Source organism: Neospora caninum, chromosome X (assembly GCF_000208865.1).
Source record: "Neospora caninum Liverpool complete genome, chromosome X".
Classification (NCBI taxonomy): domain Eukaryota; phylum Apicomplexa; class Conoidasida; order Eucoccidiorida; family Sarcocystidae; genus Neospora; species Neospora caninum.
Window position 1 is genome coordinate 399,079 of NC_018396.1, and position 19,806 is coordinate 418,884.

General features: G+C 56.5%; 2 protein-coding genes across 2 annotated transcripts; both read right to left on the bottom strand.

Annotated features, from left to right (window-relative positions):
* Nucleotides 1-3,407: 3,407 nt before the first annotated feature.
* On the bottom strand, nt 3,408-5,862 carry NCLIV_045260 (hypothetical protein; the record flags this gene model as incomplete). Its single annotated transcript, XM_003884075.1, has 2 exons — nt 3,408-3,758; nt 4,456-5,862. The coding sequence occupies 2 exons, from the start codon at nt 5,860-5,862 to the stop codon at nt 3,408-3,410; spliced, it is 1,758 nt and encodes a 585-aa protein (XP_003884124.1).
* Nucleotides 5,863-10,396: 4,534 nt separating this feature from the next.
* On the bottom strand, nt 10,397-16,200 carry NCLIV_045270 (hypothetical protein; the record flags this gene model as incomplete). The annotated part of the gene is made up of 3 exons (XM_003884076.1): nt 10,397-13,695; nt 14,220-14,469; nt 14,962-16,200. The coding sequence occupies 3 exons, from the start codon at nt 16,198-16,200 to the stop codon at nt 10,397-10,399; spliced, it is 4,788 nt and encodes a 1,595-aa protein (XP_003884125.1).
* Between the last annotated feature and the right edge of the window lie 3,606 nt (nt 16,201-19,806).

Here is a 19,806-nt window from a genome sequence, read left to right on the forward strand (position 1 = left end):
TTCGCTTCCTCCTCTTGTTTTGCTTCCTCCTCTTGTTTTGCTTCCTCCTCCTGATTCGCTTCCTCCTCCTGATTCGCTTCCTCCTCTTGTTTTGCTTCCTCCTCTTGTTTTGCTTCCTCCTCCTGATTCGCTTCCTCCTCTTGTTTTGCTTCCTCCTCCTGATTCGCTTCCTCCTCCTGATTCGCTTCCTCCTCTTGTTTTGCTTCCTCCTCCTGATTCGCTTCCTCCTCTTGTTTTGCTTCCTCCTCTTGTTTTGCTTCCTCCTCTTGTTTTGCTTCCTCCTCTTGTTTTGCTTCCTCCTCCTGATTCGCTTCCTCCTCTTGTTTTGCTTCCTCCTCTAAGACTCCCTCTTCGACCGTCGGGGATACTTTTGTCTCCACTCGTGCCAGTGCTTCGAGGGCCTGGCTGTCCTTAGCCCCGAGTGACGTGAAGGTGTCGTGCACAAACTTCACACCAGTCTTCAGGTGCTTCATAAGGCTCTTGAATCGCGAATTGTGCACGCTGCCGAAGAACTGATTCCACGCGCGAAACACATGGGCAGAAGGCACGCGGTACAACAGCGTCTGGAGGCCTTTCTGACTCTTCAAGTAGAACTGGACGGGCTGAATCACGCGGTACTGGGTATGGTACGCCATCTGCGCAAAAATGAAAATGCATTTATCCTTGATGTACGTTTGCACGGTAGGATGCAACGCGATTTCGACGTGGTACTCCAGCAGGGGGATTTGCAGGCACGTGTCCACGGGTCCAACATCGAGTTTGTCCAGTTGCTTGTAGGGCGATGGCTCGCGCTTCACTTCAAAGAGGTCCATGAGCCGCCGCGACCCACTGCCTTCACGTTTGCCCTGAGCGTCTGCGTCTGCTGCCTGCGAAGCCTTTTCCGCCTGGTTCTTCAGCTCCAGCAGCCGTTGCTCCAGAGCTGCCTTCGCCTCCGGCAAGTTCTTGATGGGCCCGAGCAGGTTCTCCAGCTGGGCCAGATCCTCCGGACTGAGTGACGGGCGAACACGCAGTGCCTCGTCAATGACGGCGAGTTGGTCTTCAACTTCTTTGAACTCAAACATGAGCGCATCCGCTCGTGTCTCGCTCTGAGTTGCGAGACTCGGAGGAACCACCGACTCTGGAACCGGCGTGACAGTTCCATCGTCGGCCTGTGGCGGCGGGAGTCCTGCGACCTTCAGTCCGGCGTCAAAGGCCGCATCGCGTTCTTCCAAATCTCTGCGGAGTTTCGCGGTGAGCGTGTCAAATTCGCGCCGCAGTCCGTCGATCGATTGCGTCGCTGCTTGCAGCGCTTCTTGAACAATCGGGACAGACCGCTGCTGTTCGGAAAGAACGGCCTCTTGAGCGAGGACCATCTCGGCTCGCCAAATGCTCGCTTTCTTATCCAGACACCTCTTCTCCAGTTCGGTCGGCGCACGGTCCCCCAGCTCGTCGTTGAGGTCGCGGATGTCTTGCTCAATGTTTGCCCGTTGCGCAGTGAGGTTGTCCAGTTGTGTCTTGGCTTCCGGCGACGTTCGAGCTTCCTCCGGAAGCTTTTTCACTTGGTTCATAAAAATCTTGATCTGCCCCAATTTCGTCTCGAGGTCCTGTCTCCGCTGAAACAAGTCCCAGGCTCGAGACGGGCGCATGGGTTCCATCTGCCGCTGCAAGCGCTGTTCCATGGCAGCCAGTTCTTCTCGGGTGCCCTTGACTAGCCTCTCGAGCTCAACGGCCCGCATCTTGACTTTGTCGCGCTCCTCTTGACGAAGGTTCATCAAATCGGCCAAAGCGCGTTCGTTCTTGAGCAGCTGCTCCCGCTTTCGTGTGATGCGTGCCACGAGCGAATCGTCAGGGTACTTGATGGCCGGCAGCGGGCCCTTGACCTCGCCGCCTTCCGTCGTTTCCGCACCTTTCCCATCGCCCTTCTCCTTCGTCGGCCCACGCACATCTGGGTTCTTTTTTATGTCGTTCTCGATCGCGACAATTTCCTTCCGCAGCATCTGCATACTGAGGATGAGGCGCTCCAATTCCTTCTCGCCGTCGCGATCCTGCACGCCGTCGCGCTCGAGAGCCAACTCCCGGCCTGTCTGCTGCCGCATCTTGCGCGCCTCGACGTACGCTTTCTCAAGTTGAAACAACTGGGCATACCGGGGGTCATCGGCTGCAGGCATCGTGTCTTTGAGCTCCACGAGCTCGCGGTACTTTTTCATCATCTTCTCGTAGTCCCCAGCGAGCACATGCATTTCGGAAATGGCCTGCGCAATGCGCGAGACGACGCTGATCCCCTCAGACAACAACATTTCAACGGCGTTCTCGTCCATAATCTCATAGGCGTTTTTCTCTTTCCCGAGCTGCTCATACTTGACCACCAAGTCGTTGATTTCGGATTGGTAGAATTTTATCCGCTGCGCAAGGACCGGACACTGACGCGCAAAAGTTATCTCTCTGCTGATGCGCTCCTCGTTCGCATCTGCAAACGCTGTTCGCGCTTGCTCCAACTCGTCGTACCGCAGCCGCCCCTCCGCGATGGGGTCCATGAACTGAACGTCACGATCATCCTTGTTCGATCGCTTGCTGACCCGTCGCCCAGTCGCTTTCCCTGTTCGGCCGTCGATGAATTCCACGATCATGTAGTCTTTGGTGAGCCGCAAGGCAGCAAAACCCGTGGCCGTCGTGATCCGCTCCGCGATGTTCACTTTGTACTGTCCATTCACCGGAGCGAAGAACCGGTGGGCTTGCCTCTGATCCCGCCCTTCCGGACGACACCCGCCAGGGTTAAAGGCGAACAGAATGCGCCGCCCGGACCAGCAGAGAATGGGATACAGCGCGCCTCGCAGCCGACCGATCCACCCCCGACCGACATCTTTGTCGAGGAGCCGCGCTCCTGCGCCGCTGCTGATGAAGGCGATGGTCGTGTTTCTGTTCAGGTCTTCCATAGAGACATAGTCCATGAAATAGTCGTGGCCGGAAACGTACGCATCCACCTCGTAGTGCGTCAAAAGCATCTGGATGAGGACAGCCTCTGTGCCGCGCGGCTGGCCGTTCTTGTACAAGTCGTCGACGTACTGCAAGCGCCCTTGTTCGCCTTGAGTGCCCGTCGACAGCAGTGGGTGGTGCCCCATGAGGATCAACCAATTCGTTGTCTGATTGACTGCCGTGTACAGTCGGTCGCTCAGCCACATGAGGCGCTCCATCATGGAGTGCATATTGTTCGCTGCAAAATACGAAAAAGACGTCGCAAACAGGAGAATCGGCCGACGCGTCGACACCCCCCCCCCCACGCGCCAAGAACGGCGCAATCTCTCCGGTGTGACGACACGGATCACAGACGCCATAACAGGCCCCAACGGGGTTACCGTTGCGAATGCTAAGATCGAATTCAACACGGCCTTTTTTCCTCAGAGTCGCTCAAGGGCACCTCTCTCTTGGAGTCACATGTGCTTTTCGAAACGCAGTCGACTGGGGAATGAACAAAAAGGTAAAAACACGTCGCAGACCAGCAACGTGCCGTTTCGGCTGATGCTGGACTCACCGACTGGATTGCCGACAAAGAGAGACCATGTGTTGATGTTGATCACCGTCGCGTTGAAGGACTCTTGCTGAATCGTGCCATCCGCCATGGTCATATTTGCCGTGAAATTGAACGTTACTGTGTACGCGTCACTGGGCATGTACCAGTTCTGATGCTCCTGTGTATAGTGGTGTCGGATAGAGGCAGAAGGGTTCACCAGAGCCTCCTCGTCTCCAAGCGTCATCAGCCACGGTATGTCAAGTCCGGCGTCCTGGGAACAGCAGAGCGCAATCACAGTGACAACTCCTTGCGGACAGTGGCGACACGTATTTGCCGTGAGAATAGGAATCGGCGAGCAGCCGGAAAGGTCTCAACGACCCCAAAGATGTTCCCCTCCAGCCCCACGGAACACTTCGTTCTCTCAGCCGTCTCTTGCACCGTACATCCACCCCATTCCACGCCGTCCGAGCTGTACGGGGAATCAACGGCTTCTAGAGGAGACGAAACGGAGCAGAGTCGTAGACGAACAGGGAAAGGGCGGTCCCGTTAAACGCATCCACTTCCTCGCTACAAGCAACAGGCTCATGCATGATACGCCCGTTCGAGCGCGGAGATTACACGATGGCGTCCGGGCAGTGCGCCAGCAGAAGGAAGCACGGAACTTCTCCCAAATGACGACAGTCAGAGACAGGAGCGCCTCGACTACCGACCAAAAGCATCGACGTCGGTCTTACTCAAAGGCAAACAACGTCTTCACGATTTGAGAGCACGTCCGTTTCACCAGCAGCGCGAAGACGTGGGCGTCGCAATTCAGTGTGTGCACGCTCAACTCTATAAATGGAGTATCAAGGTCCGAGAAGATTCCCTACCACGCATCATCCTACGAACATACGCGCATCACTCTACAGTGGTAGGTCGTCGTTCTTTAGCAGGAAACGTTGTAGCGAGCCGAATCCCTTGAAACGTACCTTGACGAAGACGTCGTACCACTTTGTGCTGAATCGTTCGTCACGAGCCGAGAGCGGACCAGGGATTCCAAAAAAATCCCCCAGGCCCAAGACAGCGTCTGCCTTTTCTTTTTCATGCCACGTTTTCAACGCCGCAACAACTTGATCGATTTCGTTTGCCCACAGGAACCGCTTCAGACTGTACCAGAAACCCTTCCTCTTTGCGCGATGTTTGTACTCGCCGATGCCAGTGTTTCCGACGAGAAGCAACTTGAGCGAGTTCGTGTCCGTTTTTTCGACGGAGATGGTATCCACTGAGTGCTCCGACCACGTTTCCTGCATCACGCACTTGAGCGTGGTGCACTTGGGGAACTTCATCGACGGATAGTGGCCGTCACGTATCAGATCTTCTAAGCTTCGCTTTCCCTTCCATGTCCCTGGCGGTAGCAGTGGGGGGACGAGCCGTCCCTCCCGGGCCAGTTCCCAGTTGCGCGCAACCTCCCGGAGGACGTCGATCTGAGTGAAGGATTCGTCCGTAACGTCGAAAAGAACAAAGAGGTCTATGATGTTGGTTTTCATCAGTAAGTCGTCGACCGTCCTAACGTCGCGGTGGTACAGCTCTTCCTGCAGTCGCTCCACCGATGCCGGCAAGGTGTCGGCATACACGCCTCGTGCGACACGGAGAACACTGTACGGAAGGCCTCGTAAAAACCCGGCGTCCCGTTCCGTTAGAAGCGGCTTCTTGGCAAGATCCCTACCTTCTTCGCCAGTCCTCAGAAACGAGTTCCCATCGCAGACCCAGTCCCGGACACGGCGCTTTGCTGCAGCCAGATACGTGTACACTTCGACGTTCAAGAGCTTGTTCATGTTATCTTCTGGGCTTGTCGGCCGCTCAGATTCGCTTTGCGTTTGCTCGTGGATCATCTGATCCTGGTAGCGACTGTGTGCCCGAAGCAACGCAGCCTCCGTGACGAAGCTTTGCAACAACCAATTCATGTTGCCATTCTCGTTGAACCAACGCAAAAAGAGTGTCATCACGTCGTCCATTGTGGCGTGAAAGGCAGCCGAACGGTCTGCTTTATGCTTGCCCGCAACAAACACCACACTGTCCAAATTCAAGCTGGGCATTAAACGATGAACCGGCTCCCATACAACAAACTTCTTCACGATGCTGCTCAGGCGTCGAGGCTGCATCCCGCGTTCCTGAGGCAAACGGTCGCTCCCTCCTAGAGAGTCCGCGGACTGACCGGCGGCCTCCGCGAAACCCGTGTAACGTGGGATGCCAGCCCAGCTGATTGTTCTACGTCCCCGATAAGACCATGACGTGAGCAGGAGAAACATCGAAATCAGCGCGAGGAGCCAGAAAAAGTGACGACTCCGAATGTTTTGCCGCCGGAAGGCCACCACCGGACGTATCAGGCCTTCCATCTTGTCTCTGCAAAAGAAAAGGTTCGGGGGCTCTTCCTGCAATCTGTCAAGAACCGACGCGAACCCCTGGTACCGCCAAGCTCTTGATACACTGCTTCCTTGTCGGGTTACTCGAAACCGCAGGGCTGCCCTAAAAATCCTGAGCGACAGGTTTTAGGACCGGAAGACAGTCAATCCTCCTTTCGGAGGGGAACGAGCAGCACGGCACGTTTCTCCAGCGAAGATTCAATAGAAGGAACCGCGGCAGGTGGAGCTGAAAACGGCACGACACAAAAAACGAGAGAATAAACGCCAGATTTAGACCCAGTCTACAGAGACTGCGGATCCTTATCCCAAGACTGTGTACCGGTTCTCTCCCCGTTAGCATCTGTTGGGGTTGGACACAGAGGAAACCGTGTAATAGGAACATAACGACGGAAACCGACCGAGATTAAACGAACGTAGACAGATAAGCTGTTAACGCAAAACGGGACATCGACTGCGCACAAGTCAGCGAGTAGTGACGACACCAATCCAGCGCGGATCTACGGAAAAGGAAAACAAAGTAATGGGGAGGGCAGTCCCATCTCATCCTCATGAGTCCCAGGCCTTCACTTTCCGGTACTGCAGAACAAAACGACCTAGTGCAACACGTTCAACACATACATTTGCTCGAGGCGGAGTTCAAAGCGCCTGCTTCTGTCTCTAGATACGCAGTTCATAGTCTTGTACATCTGAAGAGTGACAAACGTCTTTTGTCCCATGAGAAATTGGAAGCGAGGCTCGTACAGACAGCAAAAAGGTGAGAAACATTTCTCGCCTGTCACTCGTTATTCTTGCAGGACCCTCTCAGAAACAGTGACAAACTCAAATCGAGCTCTCAATGCCAGTTGTGTTAACTCGGCTGGGGCCTCAGAGACGCGGAACCTCGATTTTGCGACACACAACCCTACGGACAGCCATACCCAAAGAATCCTCGCGTTAGCCGTGCAACGCGTCCATGGCGGAAAGAAAAAAGTCACTGGGTTTAAAATAGAGGCCATCCGGGAAATTGTGAGCCGAGCGCATGCAAAGTTCTAAGCACTCAACGCAAAGAAAGGCACTGTACATCTTGCACCGGACTCAGGTTTACTGCTATTCTGTCATTCTCTCGGCCACGCCGTTTTCCCTCCACTGGTTGCGGAGCGTCAACGTGTCGTGTAGTCACTTCCACGGCAGCGGCTGCATGCTTTTTTTAGCCTGCCATGAACCTGCTCGACACCCACAGCTCAAGAATCTCGTCTCGTTTCCCGTAGAGAGCCTTTTCAGTTGCCCCTCCAAGCACCTCTTGCTCGGGAACATCTTGCCGACACCGTTCACAGTTGCTTCGCCGCTGCAACGGCCGTTGTCGAGCGACACCGGTCAGCAGCCTTGTGCCGGTCAGGAAACGAAGCACGACCGTAGTTCCGTTGTATAAATATATATTGAATGTCACGGACGATGGCCTCTCTGTGTGAGAAAATGAGTTACGGATTAAGAAGGTTGGGGTCGTTTTTCCTTCCGCCGCCGCCAGGCGCCTAGCGCTGGCATCGGCGGCGGGGCCACCAAGAGCGCCGGAGTGTGCTGCGGTGTGGAGCTCAAACCGCAACAAGGCCGAAACTGGGTTCTTTTGCCCACTGAATCAGTCCCACGGACTCTTGGTGGCAAGGGGGACGGGGACTGGCGGGGGGGGGGGGGGGGTGAAGGCATTGTTTCCCAGTTTTAGTTGTGTTGTGAGGCTCTGCGATCTCGTCTTAAAACGTTTTGTTCTCTCGCTCTCGCTGTCCGACACTCTAGCTTTGAGTTAAGACACCCTCCGATCCTTCTTCAGCCTTTATATGCACTTCGTTCAGACCGCAGTGAACTCAAGAATTGCACAGCTTGTCGCTCTACATGGTTCCGGCCAGCTTATATGTCATGGTGTCTAAATCGGATCATATCGACTAGAGAAGCATACATCGTAGTGACAATATAAAAACACCACTCAGGAGTCCGCGCGCTCACGACGTCCTTGACGCCTCTCTGATGAACGGCCGACCTCCCTTTCCAGTACGTTATTTTCCGCTCATGTCTGATCCACGCTCATGCTTCAAAAATCAATTCAGTAACCTGCGAGAGGGATGCACAGGGGATGGGTTCCGCTGCAGCCGTTCTTCAAGGGCCGCTGATTTTTTGAGTAGAGATCAGCAGTCGCTGCTGTCAAGCACTCATGTCTCTCCGCGCGCTAAAAGCCTTAGAGAATCCGCTGAACGCGAACCGTTCGACAGGGGCACGACGGAAGCGGTGACGCGTACTATGGCTGCATTCCCGCGCATAACTCCCTAGTTAGGTAGCCCCAGCCTATCCGACTGCGTGAGCGGCAGAGGAAGCAAACGGAATTGGGTACGGCGCTACGAACCTTCCTTTTGCTGTATTTACCTTGTGGCTCCTCTTGTATGGTTCAACCATCAACGTGCACGTGAAGGAGGGGTTCGTGGGAGCAGCCGTTTAGTGCCACATTTCGCCTGCCTCTACCTGGATGCCAGCATTCGCTCCGTGTCACGTCATGCCGACAGAGGAAGTGATCACGTGCGATCAAGTGTCTCTGATGTGCCGACGAGGAGAGGCTGTACACGGGCAACCCCCTGGACTCCTCGAGGCAGCTAAAAGTGTTGGATTTCAATACCCTATGACATTAAGGTATTCAACATCGGTTATGTTCCAGGAGAACGATATGGATTACTGTTGTCACTCGTATTCACAGCGAGAGAAAACTATTGAGACTCGAGTATGGTCAGTTCCACAGTATTTTGGAAGTGAGAATCCGGAGACAGGTTTATTTGTAAGCTCTTTCTGGGGGGCTTTTTCAAGGATTTAAACTTAAATATCATTATGTTATGGGTTCAATCGCAAACCATTGAGATTACGAACTTACGGTTTGGGTGCGCGAGTGCCTGGATGCCTGGTGACTTATATTAAAATCCTTATTAAAGGGAGCACAGTTCCCTAGGAATCCAGTTGAGTGCTCTGCCTCAACAGGTTGAGCATAGGTGCATCTTATGTTCCGAATGGTATCATCATACCTACTTGGACCCGTTTAGATACGCTGAGTGCAGCCGGTGCCCCAGAATCGAGTCCATCAGATCGAAAATGTGAGGCGCCCGTCAGACAAGCTGACACACTGCAAACATGGCCTTCATCACGCCCATGCGAATATACATACATGCCCGTTTTAAAAAGAACAGTTCCTTATTGATTCAGTGATTGCCACCATACATGACAAGCACATAAACTGCATCCACGGCTTCGCGCGACGCTGCCACCGAACCTGCAATTCCTCGGATAGTGTTAGCCTTAACCCCAAGACGTACGACGCGGGACATTCCGAAGTCTTTCCAGTTTGACAAGCAACGCTAATCAGTGCGAGAACACGTACACTTGCGACGCCTCTTTTCCGTATTGCAGAGCTCCTCTGAATGCATTTCCACAATTTCCCGACTTTCTGGCCACATCGCAGTGCACATGATACTGAACCAGGCGCAGCTTGCATCCACCTCGCTTCCAGCCTTTCCCAAGGACTTAAAAAGATGGAAGAACCTGTGCAGCAGACTCGCAACAACCCTCACACATGCCCAGTCACAGCAGCTGGGGAAACGCTGGACCGTCGACGCTTGTTTCGCCTTCGCACCAGCGCCCCCATGCGGTAAGAACTACATGGATGCTGCGATGTGACGGCACCTGGCGGACGCCGAAACGTAAACTGGAGCAGCCGAGAGGGACTCCCCAACGGAACGAGAACGCCGTGGGTCAGCAGGGCGCCCTGGACGAGAGCAAATATCCGCCTATTGGCGGATGAAAAAAACATACACCAGAAGGATGGAAACGGAGGGCTCTTTCGTTGTGCACTCACGAACCGCCTGAAGCCGACGGATCTACCTGCGAGCCTTTGCCGTGCTGGAGCCTTCCGCAGCGCGGTCACCTCAGCGCTCCTATCGGTTAGGCAGCCTGGTAGATTCACTCATAGATTTATAAGTGTGTTGACTGCCGTGGAATCGTAATCCATTCTACACGTGAACAGGTTGGGGTGCCCCCAGACAACAGCCTGCTGGTTCTCTGCGGAACAGACGAATTCCTGGGCGTGTACCCGCAACAGCTGGTTCGTGTGACCGAGTAATTCGTTTGTCCGTGGCTCCGAGCTTCGCATTAGCAGGGGCGTGTGGGCAAGAGCTCTATGGAGACCTGCGTTCGCCTTCGAACCTTCAACGATCAATTCCAGAGGCGACAGTTCGCCTATGGAGTCAAAAAAAGAATTCGCCCCACCTCGCGCATCGTAACGCGGGCCTCCGCCACGCCAGGTGGAGCAAAATCGAATAAGGAAAGTCGGCGGAGGTGACGGGACAACCAGCCTTGCAGGGCGCCACTGCAATCCAGGCAGCTGAGCGTTATGCCCCGTTTCGCATTTCCCCTGCTGGTTCAGCTGAACCGCGACATACAGAGGCCGAACGACCGCCGCTAGAGACCCTTGCGACTAGCGCGAGAGTCATGCTCTGAGCGATCCTCAGTCTTCGTAGCTGGTGTCGATTTCATCGATTGGGATATCTGTGCCGGGCTCTTCTTCACCAGGCTCCGCCTCTTCTGACTGTTCCTCCTTTTCTTCTTTTGGGCTTTTGTCTTCCTCTGGCGTCTTGGGAGCTTCGCGCTCAGCCAGTACGTCCATATCGACGTCATTGTCCCTCACTTCAATATCCTGATCCAGAGGAAGCTCGAGCTCTTCCTCTCTTCGCCGTATTGCCTCGAGAAGTTCCATCTGCATCGCCTCCGCAAACGAATAGGTCTTATACGTCTCGTGCACGAACTGAAGTCCGTGCCGTATGTCTTTCATGATACTCTTGAAACGCGACGAGTGCGTGTATCCAAAGAACTCGCTCCACGCCCGAGCCACATGAACCGAGGGATCATCGTAGAGGGTTGGCGTGAGCCCTTGAGGGCCTTGCGAGAAGAACATGCCGTTGTGTATGTACCGCAGCTGCTGCCGATACGCCTGGTTGGCCAGACGGTGCACGCACTTTTCCTTCACCTCTTCTTCGCTCTGCGGTTTCAGTCTGCGCTGAACTGTCGCCTCGAGCATCGGCACCTGCATGCAGGCATCGGTCGGGCCAACGTCGACCTTTTCTATCTTCTTAAACGGCGAGGGGTCTCGTTTGGTCTTGAACAACTCGAGAACGGATGCAAGCCGCCGCGGAGAGGTCGCCCCAGGACTCAGTTCCTCATCTGCGTCCGGCGTCTGTGCTGCGGAATTCCCCGCAATGCCGCCGTCAGCAACGCGTGCTCTGTCTTCCGCGTCATCTGTCTCCAGAGGTTTAGAGTCTCCGGCTGGGCTCGACAGTTCGTCCTCTTCCTTCTTCGTCTCTGTTTTCGAGGCCTCGGCTTCTTCCACGTCCGCCCCGGGGGACTCCTCCACTCCCTCCTGCTTCTTCCCCTCTTCAGGCACTTCTGTCGGAACCAGGTTCTCCAACATATTCGTCTCTCGTTCCAGTCGTTTTCGAAGAGCCGCAACCCGCTCTCGCATGCGTTCCTCCTTCGCGGGGAGGTCCTCGACGGGCCCCAGCATCGCCTCTAGCTGTTCCTTCTCGTCACCAGTGACTGTGTCCGCGGTTTGCAAGGCCTCCTCGACCGCAGCCAGAGTTTCCTCTGCCCGGTCGAGCTCGTTCGCTGCATTGGCTGCGCTGTCGACCTTGCCGGAGTCGATAACCATTTGCGCCTCGCTTTCCGAAAGCTGCTCGACCTCAGGCCCGACAACGACGTCTTCGCTGAGGTCGTGGACGTTGTAGCCCTTTGCACTCATTTCCTGCTCCCACGCGTCCTCAATGGCGTTCAACTCCTGCCGCACCTTGTCCTGTAGCGCTTCCACCTCCATGTGGAGAGTCAGTTGCTTGTCGGCTGCCGCTTGCAACGCTTTCTGGATCTGGGGCACCGCCAGCTCCTCTGGCGACAGCAGTTTCCGTTGCTCGAGCACCAGTTCGTTTCTCTTGAGTTCTGCGCTTTTGGCCAAGAACTCGCTTTGGAGGGGCGTCATTTTACGGTCCGCTAGCTCGTCCACGACGTCTGTCAACTCTTTCTCCAGCGCGGCCCGCTGCGTTTCGATGGCCTCGAACTCGTCTTGGACGCTCTGGGAATGGCGCTTCGCAGGCGGCAAGAGCTCGACATCGTGCATGTACGCGTTGATCTGACGCAGCTTTGTCTCCAGTTCTTCTTTCACTTGGAACTTCTCCCACTGATCCGAAGGCCGCATCGGCTGCACGCTGCGCTTGCGAATCATGTGGAGGCGCGCCAACTCCTGCCGCACGCTCGCCTCCTGGCGCTTGAGAATGTTGATTTCAGCCCGCATCTTCTTCAGTTCGGACTGGGGATACCTCGCCAGCCCCTCGAGAACTGCGTGGTGCCGCCGGAGTTGAAGCTCCTTGCGACGAATGCGCGCCAGAATCGAGGTATCCAACGGTTTGATGGCTGGGGTCTTCTTGGGCTTCTTTGCTCTTTGCTCGCTCTCCTTCTGTGCCTTCTTGGCGGCGGCGGCCTTCTTCGTCTCGAGGTCAGGGAATTGCTTCATCTCACGCTCCAGGTCATCCATCTGCTTCCGCAGAAGTTTCATGGTCATAATGTACTTTCTGAGGTTCTTCTCGTCTTCGACACCTGCCGAGCTGGAGTCGGACTGCAAGGCGTCGAACGTTTTCCGGCGCAGCTTCCGCGTCTCGACGTACTGCTTCTCGAGTTCAAAAAGGTCTTTGAATCGCGGGTCTTCTTTTTCGGGCATCTTCTCCTTCAACTCAAGCATCTCTTTATACCGCTTCTCCAACCGGGCGTGGTCAGCAGAAATGACGTACATGGTAGAGAGAATTTCCGAGATCTTCCGTTGGACGTTTGTCCCAAGAGTCGCCATTAGGTCTCGCATCGTGTCGGTCATGGTTTCGTACACTTCCTTTTGCTGCGTCAACTCGATGTACCTTCCGGCAAGTTCATTCATCTCCGTTACGTGGAACTTCAGCCGCTCGGCCAGCACGGGACACTTTTGCGCAAAGGCAATTTCCTTCTCGATCAGCTCGGCATTCTCCGCCTCGAACGCCTCGCGGTCAAGCAGCAGCTCCTCATACCGCAGCCGGCCGTCGGCGAAAGGGTCCAGAAATTTGATCTCTCGGCCTTCGCGGTTCGTCCGCCGGTACACTTTGTGTACGGCAGACTTCTTCGTGCGCGCGTTGATGAAGTCTAGGAGCATGTAGTCTTTCGTCAGTTTCATCGCTGCAAATCCGGTCGCCTGCGTCACGCGCTCCTCGATGTTCACCTTGTAATTGCCGCTTTGGGACTGAACGAAGAACTGATCTGGATGCTGCTGGTCTTTGTTCAAGGGTTTGCAGCCTCCAGGATGGAATCCGAAAAACACCTTTCGTCCTCCCCAACACAGCAGTGGATACAACGCCCCCCGCAGACGCCCCGCCCATCCTCGGCCGACGTTTTTGTGGAACAGGCGCGCGGTCGCTCCGCTGGTAATGAAGGACACCGTGACGTTTCGGTCCACGTCTGTGATGGAGTTGAAGTCCATGAAGAGGTCGTGGCCGGACACGTACGCGTCAACCTGGTAGTGCATGAACAGTGTGTTGATCAAGAATGACTCCAGGCCTCGAGACCGCCGATTCTTGTACACATCGTCGATGTTCTGAAGGCGCGCTTGCTCCCCTTCAGGACCCGTCGAGAGCAGTGGGTGGTGCCCCATCACGATGATCCATGAGGAGTTCTTCTGCGTAGCTTTGTACAGCTGCTCGCTCAACCACCAGAGCTTGTTCGTCCATGAAGCCATGTTGTTCGCTGCGCCACATGCACACACGACCCCAGGAACAACGCCGTTCCATTTCCACGTGTGGGCGCCAGCCCCTGCGGCGCGACGCCCGGTGCTCGGCGAGATGCCTTCCCCCGAGCAAATGCCCGTGCAAAACATTCGGAACGCATCTCCGCTTTTCCATGCGGCCGATACCCACAGTGTATTCGAATACTCGCACATGCAAAGCGAGCTCTATGCCTCTGCGCCGACTCGCCATGCCGTGGGGCGACTGTGGTTAGCGGTGGCGGCGACGGCGGGGAAATCGTCTTGCAGCCCCGTCGGCAGTCGAGGACAGCGCGCCTTTTCGGATTGTGGCGAAAAACGTGGACTAAGAACTGTGCGCGGCATCGATTCCGCTAGCTCTGTCTAGAAACGGACCTGGCTGCGGCCGAGCAAAAGACGGCAGCGGGCCCCATCGGACACAGCTGTCTCCCCATCCGACGGCGGAGACACCCGTTTCGAACGCACGCGGGCAACCTTTTTTGTGTGACTGCCCGGGTCGGGTGCTTACCAATGGGGTTTCCAACGAACAAGTCCCAGGTGTTGATGGCAAGCACGGTGGCGTTGAAGGCCGTCTCCTCGAACATGCCATTTGCCAGCGTCAGGTTCGCCCCGAACTTGAAGTTCACTGTGTAGTAGTCGTTCGGCAGATGCCAGTTCTTATGCTGGACTGAGTAGTGGTACCGAACCTGCGACGAGGGACTGAGTACGGAGTCTGCGTCTCCGAGGGTCATTAGCCACGGAAGATCCAGGCCAGCATCCTGAGCACGCACACGGATCGAAAACAGAGGAGCTGTGGTCTCGTCTGTCTCCGCAGCAGTCGCCCGTTTGAATTCAGGTAAGTGTGCCGTGCACAAAGCGAGAGGGAATGTGTTTATAGCCCAGGCGCGGCCCCCGTGGCGGGGGCGACTGCAGGGGCAACCGCGTCGACGAGTGGAATGCGGCAAACGAGAAAGCGAGGGTGCGCGGGTCTCCACAAACATCGGACGCCCTTCTCAGCAAGCGGTGGACACGGGGAGCGAGGTAGGCGATACGCATGCAAGGGGTAAACACGGGGTTCAGCGGTCGGCGTTTCCGGCAGGCTGTCGCCTTTCGCTGCCGCTGTCACGTGCATGAGACGCATCGCACTAGCGCTTCGCCCCCAACCAAGCCGAGCAGTGTGCGGTCCCGCGCGCGCGCCTCCGAGTTCCTCTCTGTGTGCAGGTCCCCGAGCCTCAGCTCATATCCCGGCTCCTCGACGCCACGAGTCGTACCTTGACGAAGATGTCATGCCACCTTTTCTGGAACCGCTCATCCCGCACGGTGGTTGCCCCAGGGAGGCCGAGCATGTCTCCTAGCCCGAGGACTGCGTCTGCCTTTTCGCGTTGGTGCCAGTCTTTCAAGGCGTCGACGGTGTGTTCGAGATCCTGGAAGTCGCCGGCTTTCTTCAGGAAGGACATCTTTTTCCGTTCGCTCAGAGGCGTGTACGACGTTCCCCGCCCGGCGCTGCCGACGAGCAGAAGCTTCAGCGCGTTGACGTTCTTCTTGCTCACCTCAATGGTTTTCTCCGGAGTCTTCCGCCACGTCCACTGCATGAAGCACTTGAGAGTGGTGCACTTTGGAAAATCCGTCTCTGCGTAGTTGTCGTCGAGAAGGAGTTCTTCCATCGTGCGTTTCTCTTTCCATTCTCCGAGCGGAATCTGCGGAGGCGAGAACTTTCCACTCTTGTATTTTTGCCAGTTCTTGTGGTATTCGCGCAGGACGTCGATCTGACTGAGGGTTTCGTCGAAGACGTCAAAGAGAACAAACAGGTCGAAAAAATTCGTTCTCGACAGGAGTTTCTCGATCGTGGTGACACCACGGATCTTGAGCTCGCGCTCGAGGCGGTGCACTGAGGCTGGCGGCTCCGAGGCGAAGATTCCCTGCGCGACACGAATGACACTGAACGGCAGGCCTCGCATAAAGTTCACGTCGTTTTCGGTAAGCTCGTCGGGGATGTGAAACGCTTCACCTCCTCGTCGGTGAAAAGTGTTCCCATCGAAAATCCAGTGGCGGTTGCGCCGCTGACAAGCTCCGAGCCCCGCGTACACCTTGACTGGCTGCACTTTCTGCTTCTTCTTCTCCTCGTCTTCCTCAGGCTCCTCTTGTTTCTTCGTGTAGTCCTTCGCCATTTGGCTGCCGTAACGCGTGTGTTGCCGCTTCAGGGATTCCATCGTAATGAGGCCTTGCCTGGCCCAGCGCGTTGTCTTTGTGTCGTCGAACCAGCGGAAGAAGAGGATGAGGACATCTTCCAGCGTCGTGTGAAAGGACGCGGACAACGCGGCTGTGTGCCGTCCGGCGACAAAGACAACTTCGTCCAGATTCAAGGAAGGCACAGGGCGTTCGACAGGCTGCCACGTCAGCAGCTTCTTGATCGACTTCGTGACGAGCGCGTCGAGCCGCCGCGAGATAAGGCCCGGCCGCTTTCCGCTCAGTGGTGTAGCCGCGACGCCAACGGCGGAGAGAAAAGACATCCCTTCGCTGGCGCCGGAGGACGGAGAGGACGGAGGGGACGGAGGGGACGAGAAGAACGAGATACACAGGAGAAAGACCGCCACGGACACGGCGAGGCGCGCCCGCCAGCCTCCGCGGCAGGTTCTCGATTCCATCTTCGAGCTAGTCCAAGCGCGGTCTGATCTGCAGTCTGAGAAGGATCTGAAAGCGCCAAGTCGAGCGCATCCGTGGAGGTCTGCGACAAATCGATGGCCCCAGTGGGTGACGCTGCTGGCAGCGACACCGCGTGAAGAAAACAGGCAGGGGACAGGATCCCCCGTTCGGAACAACTTACGTTTTGCGGAAACGCACACGGGTCAGTTACTTCCCTTGGCCCATTGGGAAGAGAGGGCCTGAACTGGGACACACACGAGCCCGCGTGGCACACAGCTGGAGGAAATGCGCGAAACGCGCGGAAATGCTGTCCTGGTACCGCGTCGACCCGTGCCGCGAGCAACATCCGAGTGTGTGGACGCGCCGCAGACGACTTAAAAAGCGGTCTCCAGAGGACGAGGCGTCAAAGTGCTCGGTCGAGGCTCCAGGCACACAGAGCACCGGCAGCAGCCGCTTCTGGCCCAACGCAAGCTGGGCCGCGAGCCTCTCCGCGGCGACTTTTTGCAGACACAGATCGTGAGACGAGGGGGGAAGAGGCTGGAAAGCAGTCGCGAGGAAATTGCAGGCCAGGGACGGCGGACAACGGCGTCGCGGGAGACATTCAGCAGGAGCGAACAAAAAAGACCCAGATCGGGGTTCGCGTGTGCCCGGCGGGTCGCAGTGGAGACCACCGGGGCTGCGCTTGCGGTAAAGACACTGTCCACAGAGAAGATCCAGATCTAGGAGTGAGGATCGCCAAGCGATGACAAAACCAGACGATTCCTCCTTGACAGGACAGCTGCTCCCGTAAAAGAAAGCGAGTCGCGATCCTTGCACAGGCAGTCTCTCCCAACGGGCACAGACCGGGGATCGACTGCCACTGCTCGATACACCCGGTCTCGCCGACGCGGAGCATCGAGAGGAAAACCTGAAGCAGTTCCCCTTCCGCTTTTGCGCCGAAAACGCTAGAGCGGCCCAGGGAAGCCGCTTCTCTGTGCAGAAGAAGAGCCGGTCGCAGCCTCTTGCATTTAAGAAGGAAAATCCTCTGGGACTTGCACGAGACCAGGCTGCGTGGCAAGGCGCGGAGGCTACAGCGGACCGGAAAGCGCGGATTCTCACCAGTGGGAGCGCTGCGGCGCTCGCGAAGGCAGGAATTACCCTCTAGGCAGCTCCTTGGTTGGGGCTGAAAGGAGGCTGGGGAGGAAAAAAGGCGTCAAGGCACTGCAGAGGACCGCCTAAGCGGGGCGTTCGCGGGAGGAACGGAGCGGATAACGTGTTGAGTTACCCTCCGCTCGCCGCCCCGTGCACGGCCTTGGCTGCGGCGAGAGACAGAGAGGCCGCGAACAGCTGCCTCGCCCCTAAAACCCCGGGGCTGGCGGGTTTCCCCCGACTGCGCGCGGCGCAGTGGGAGAGAAAAGGAGTGCATGCAAAAGTTGGCGTGCCGCACTCGCGTGTGGTGGGATGCCGAAAAAACAGCTGACCTCCCTTGCTGGCGCGCACGGGCGCCCCCCGCTGCGACGGCTGAGGGAACTGCCTCGGCTTTTGATCGGAGAATTGCGCGCAAGCACAGAGTACGTCGCGGGGGAGTAACCGGTGTATGCGCGAGTGAGGCCGAGGAGAGAGAGAGAGAGGAGAGTGTAGATACACCGGGATTCTCTGCAATAATGCGAGGAGAGAAGAGGGCATCCAAAGGCTTTTTCCCCTGGTGGGCCCCCCCTCCCCCCACGCAAGTTCAGGTACCAGACGCGTGCAAGGACTGCTTTTGCCGACACTATCCTGTTCTTTTTCGCTTCCGTTGTTGACATTCGCCTCTTTCCGTGGGAATCCGGCGCCGGAAATCGCGCGGCATACAATCGACGTCCAATCAAGCGGGGGAACAAGTTCACCAGGCGTGCCCCACCTCCAGTTTCGTTGGGGAAAACGGAAGTCGCCGTCGCGCCACGGACGTTGGGCGGCGCGCGAAGTAGTCTTTTTGTCTGCCGTGTTTTCTATTCTTGCTTGCGTTGCTGGCGATTCCCGGTTGTCGGAGAACGGCGGCAGTCTTGTATTGCGAACTTCCCGTCAGACTGGGGGTGCCTGCGTCAAAAAGCCTCGGAAACAGTCAGCCTCGCTGCGCGCCTTCGGATCCACTGCGCCTTTTTTCCCGTTTATGGCCTCGTCCTTGCGGAAGACGACGTAGAGAACTCGACTCTCGAATTAGTTGGGCAGAGAGTCGTCGTCGTGAGGGAGAGCGTTGAAACGGCCAGCCGTGCATCGTGGATTTGGATTTGAACACGCCAGCGTTCGGGAAGGCCGAGTCGGCGCTTAGCGTTGAATGTCGTGGCGTCCATGTACGCGATCTCTCTCTCGTACTGAGTCACGTGAACACCTGCCATAGTTTCCCGTTTGTGCTACACAGTGAAGCGCACTGCTCGAGTCTCGTTTGTCCTCGTTTTGCGCACGTCTGCAGCACCACCTCGGAACCGGGGATTTCCAGTTGCCGTGGCTGCCGCGCGTGTTGTGACTTACCATCCACGCTTGAGTTGCGTACTACCCCCTTCCGTCTGGGACTGCTTCCATGAAAGATTGTTTTTCATCTCCTTGTTAGTCGCTTTTTTTTCTTGTTCGGACCCCGTCCAGCAGGGCGGGAGGACGGTCGACGGTGTGCGTTTTGCCTAGCTGAGCCCGCGCACCGCATGCCTCTCCCAGTCCGTTTCTCCCAGCAACTGCCAGCGTCCCAGGCAGGGAACTTCGGGTTTTCTTGTTTTTGAGCCTCAGGGGCCGTCTACGCGCGACTCGCGACGGAAACATAGCACACGCGGCGACGCCTGGGCACCGTCTTTATGCAATGAGCGAGGCTGGCGGGGCGAGACGGCTGACTGCTCGATGGTGCCTGGGACAGTTCGCTTCGTTTCCTGGTCGTGTTCACATCAAAGTATACACGCCTGAATTTGTCTTCCAGTGTCATACCCAGGACAAATTCGTAAACGTCGCGCAGCCGTCGCTCCTGCATCGCTGTGCGCCCTCCACACTGCGCGTTTTCATGGTCATCCTGTCGCTTATATAATTGCATATCCCCTTGCACATTCTCTCTAGCTTCGTCTGGGTGACTCGGAATTGGTTTTCGTCGAGACCACTTGAGAGGGAATCCAAACCTGCGCGGGTTTTTGCGCCGCGGCAAATGGGACCTTCCGAGGTGCGCGCAGCGTGGCCGATTCAGCGGGCGGTTCCGGCGCTTTGGTAGAACACGTCCGCCTCCTTTTTGCAGTGTCTGCTGACCGCCCTTCGACCGCAGAAGGCGATGGAGTCAGCGCGTTCCTGGCGGACCCTTTCCATATCGTCCCTGCGTTGGGCTCGAAGGCTTGTCTCTCCTTCCTCAGGCTCTCTCGTTTCGCCTGCTTGCCTTTTTTTGTGGTGCCAGCTTCAAGACTTGTTCTTTCCCATTCTTCTTCCCTTCTTCCCGTGTGTTGAGAGCGGCGTGTCGTGCTGCGTTGTCTCTTCTGCTGAACTCGCGA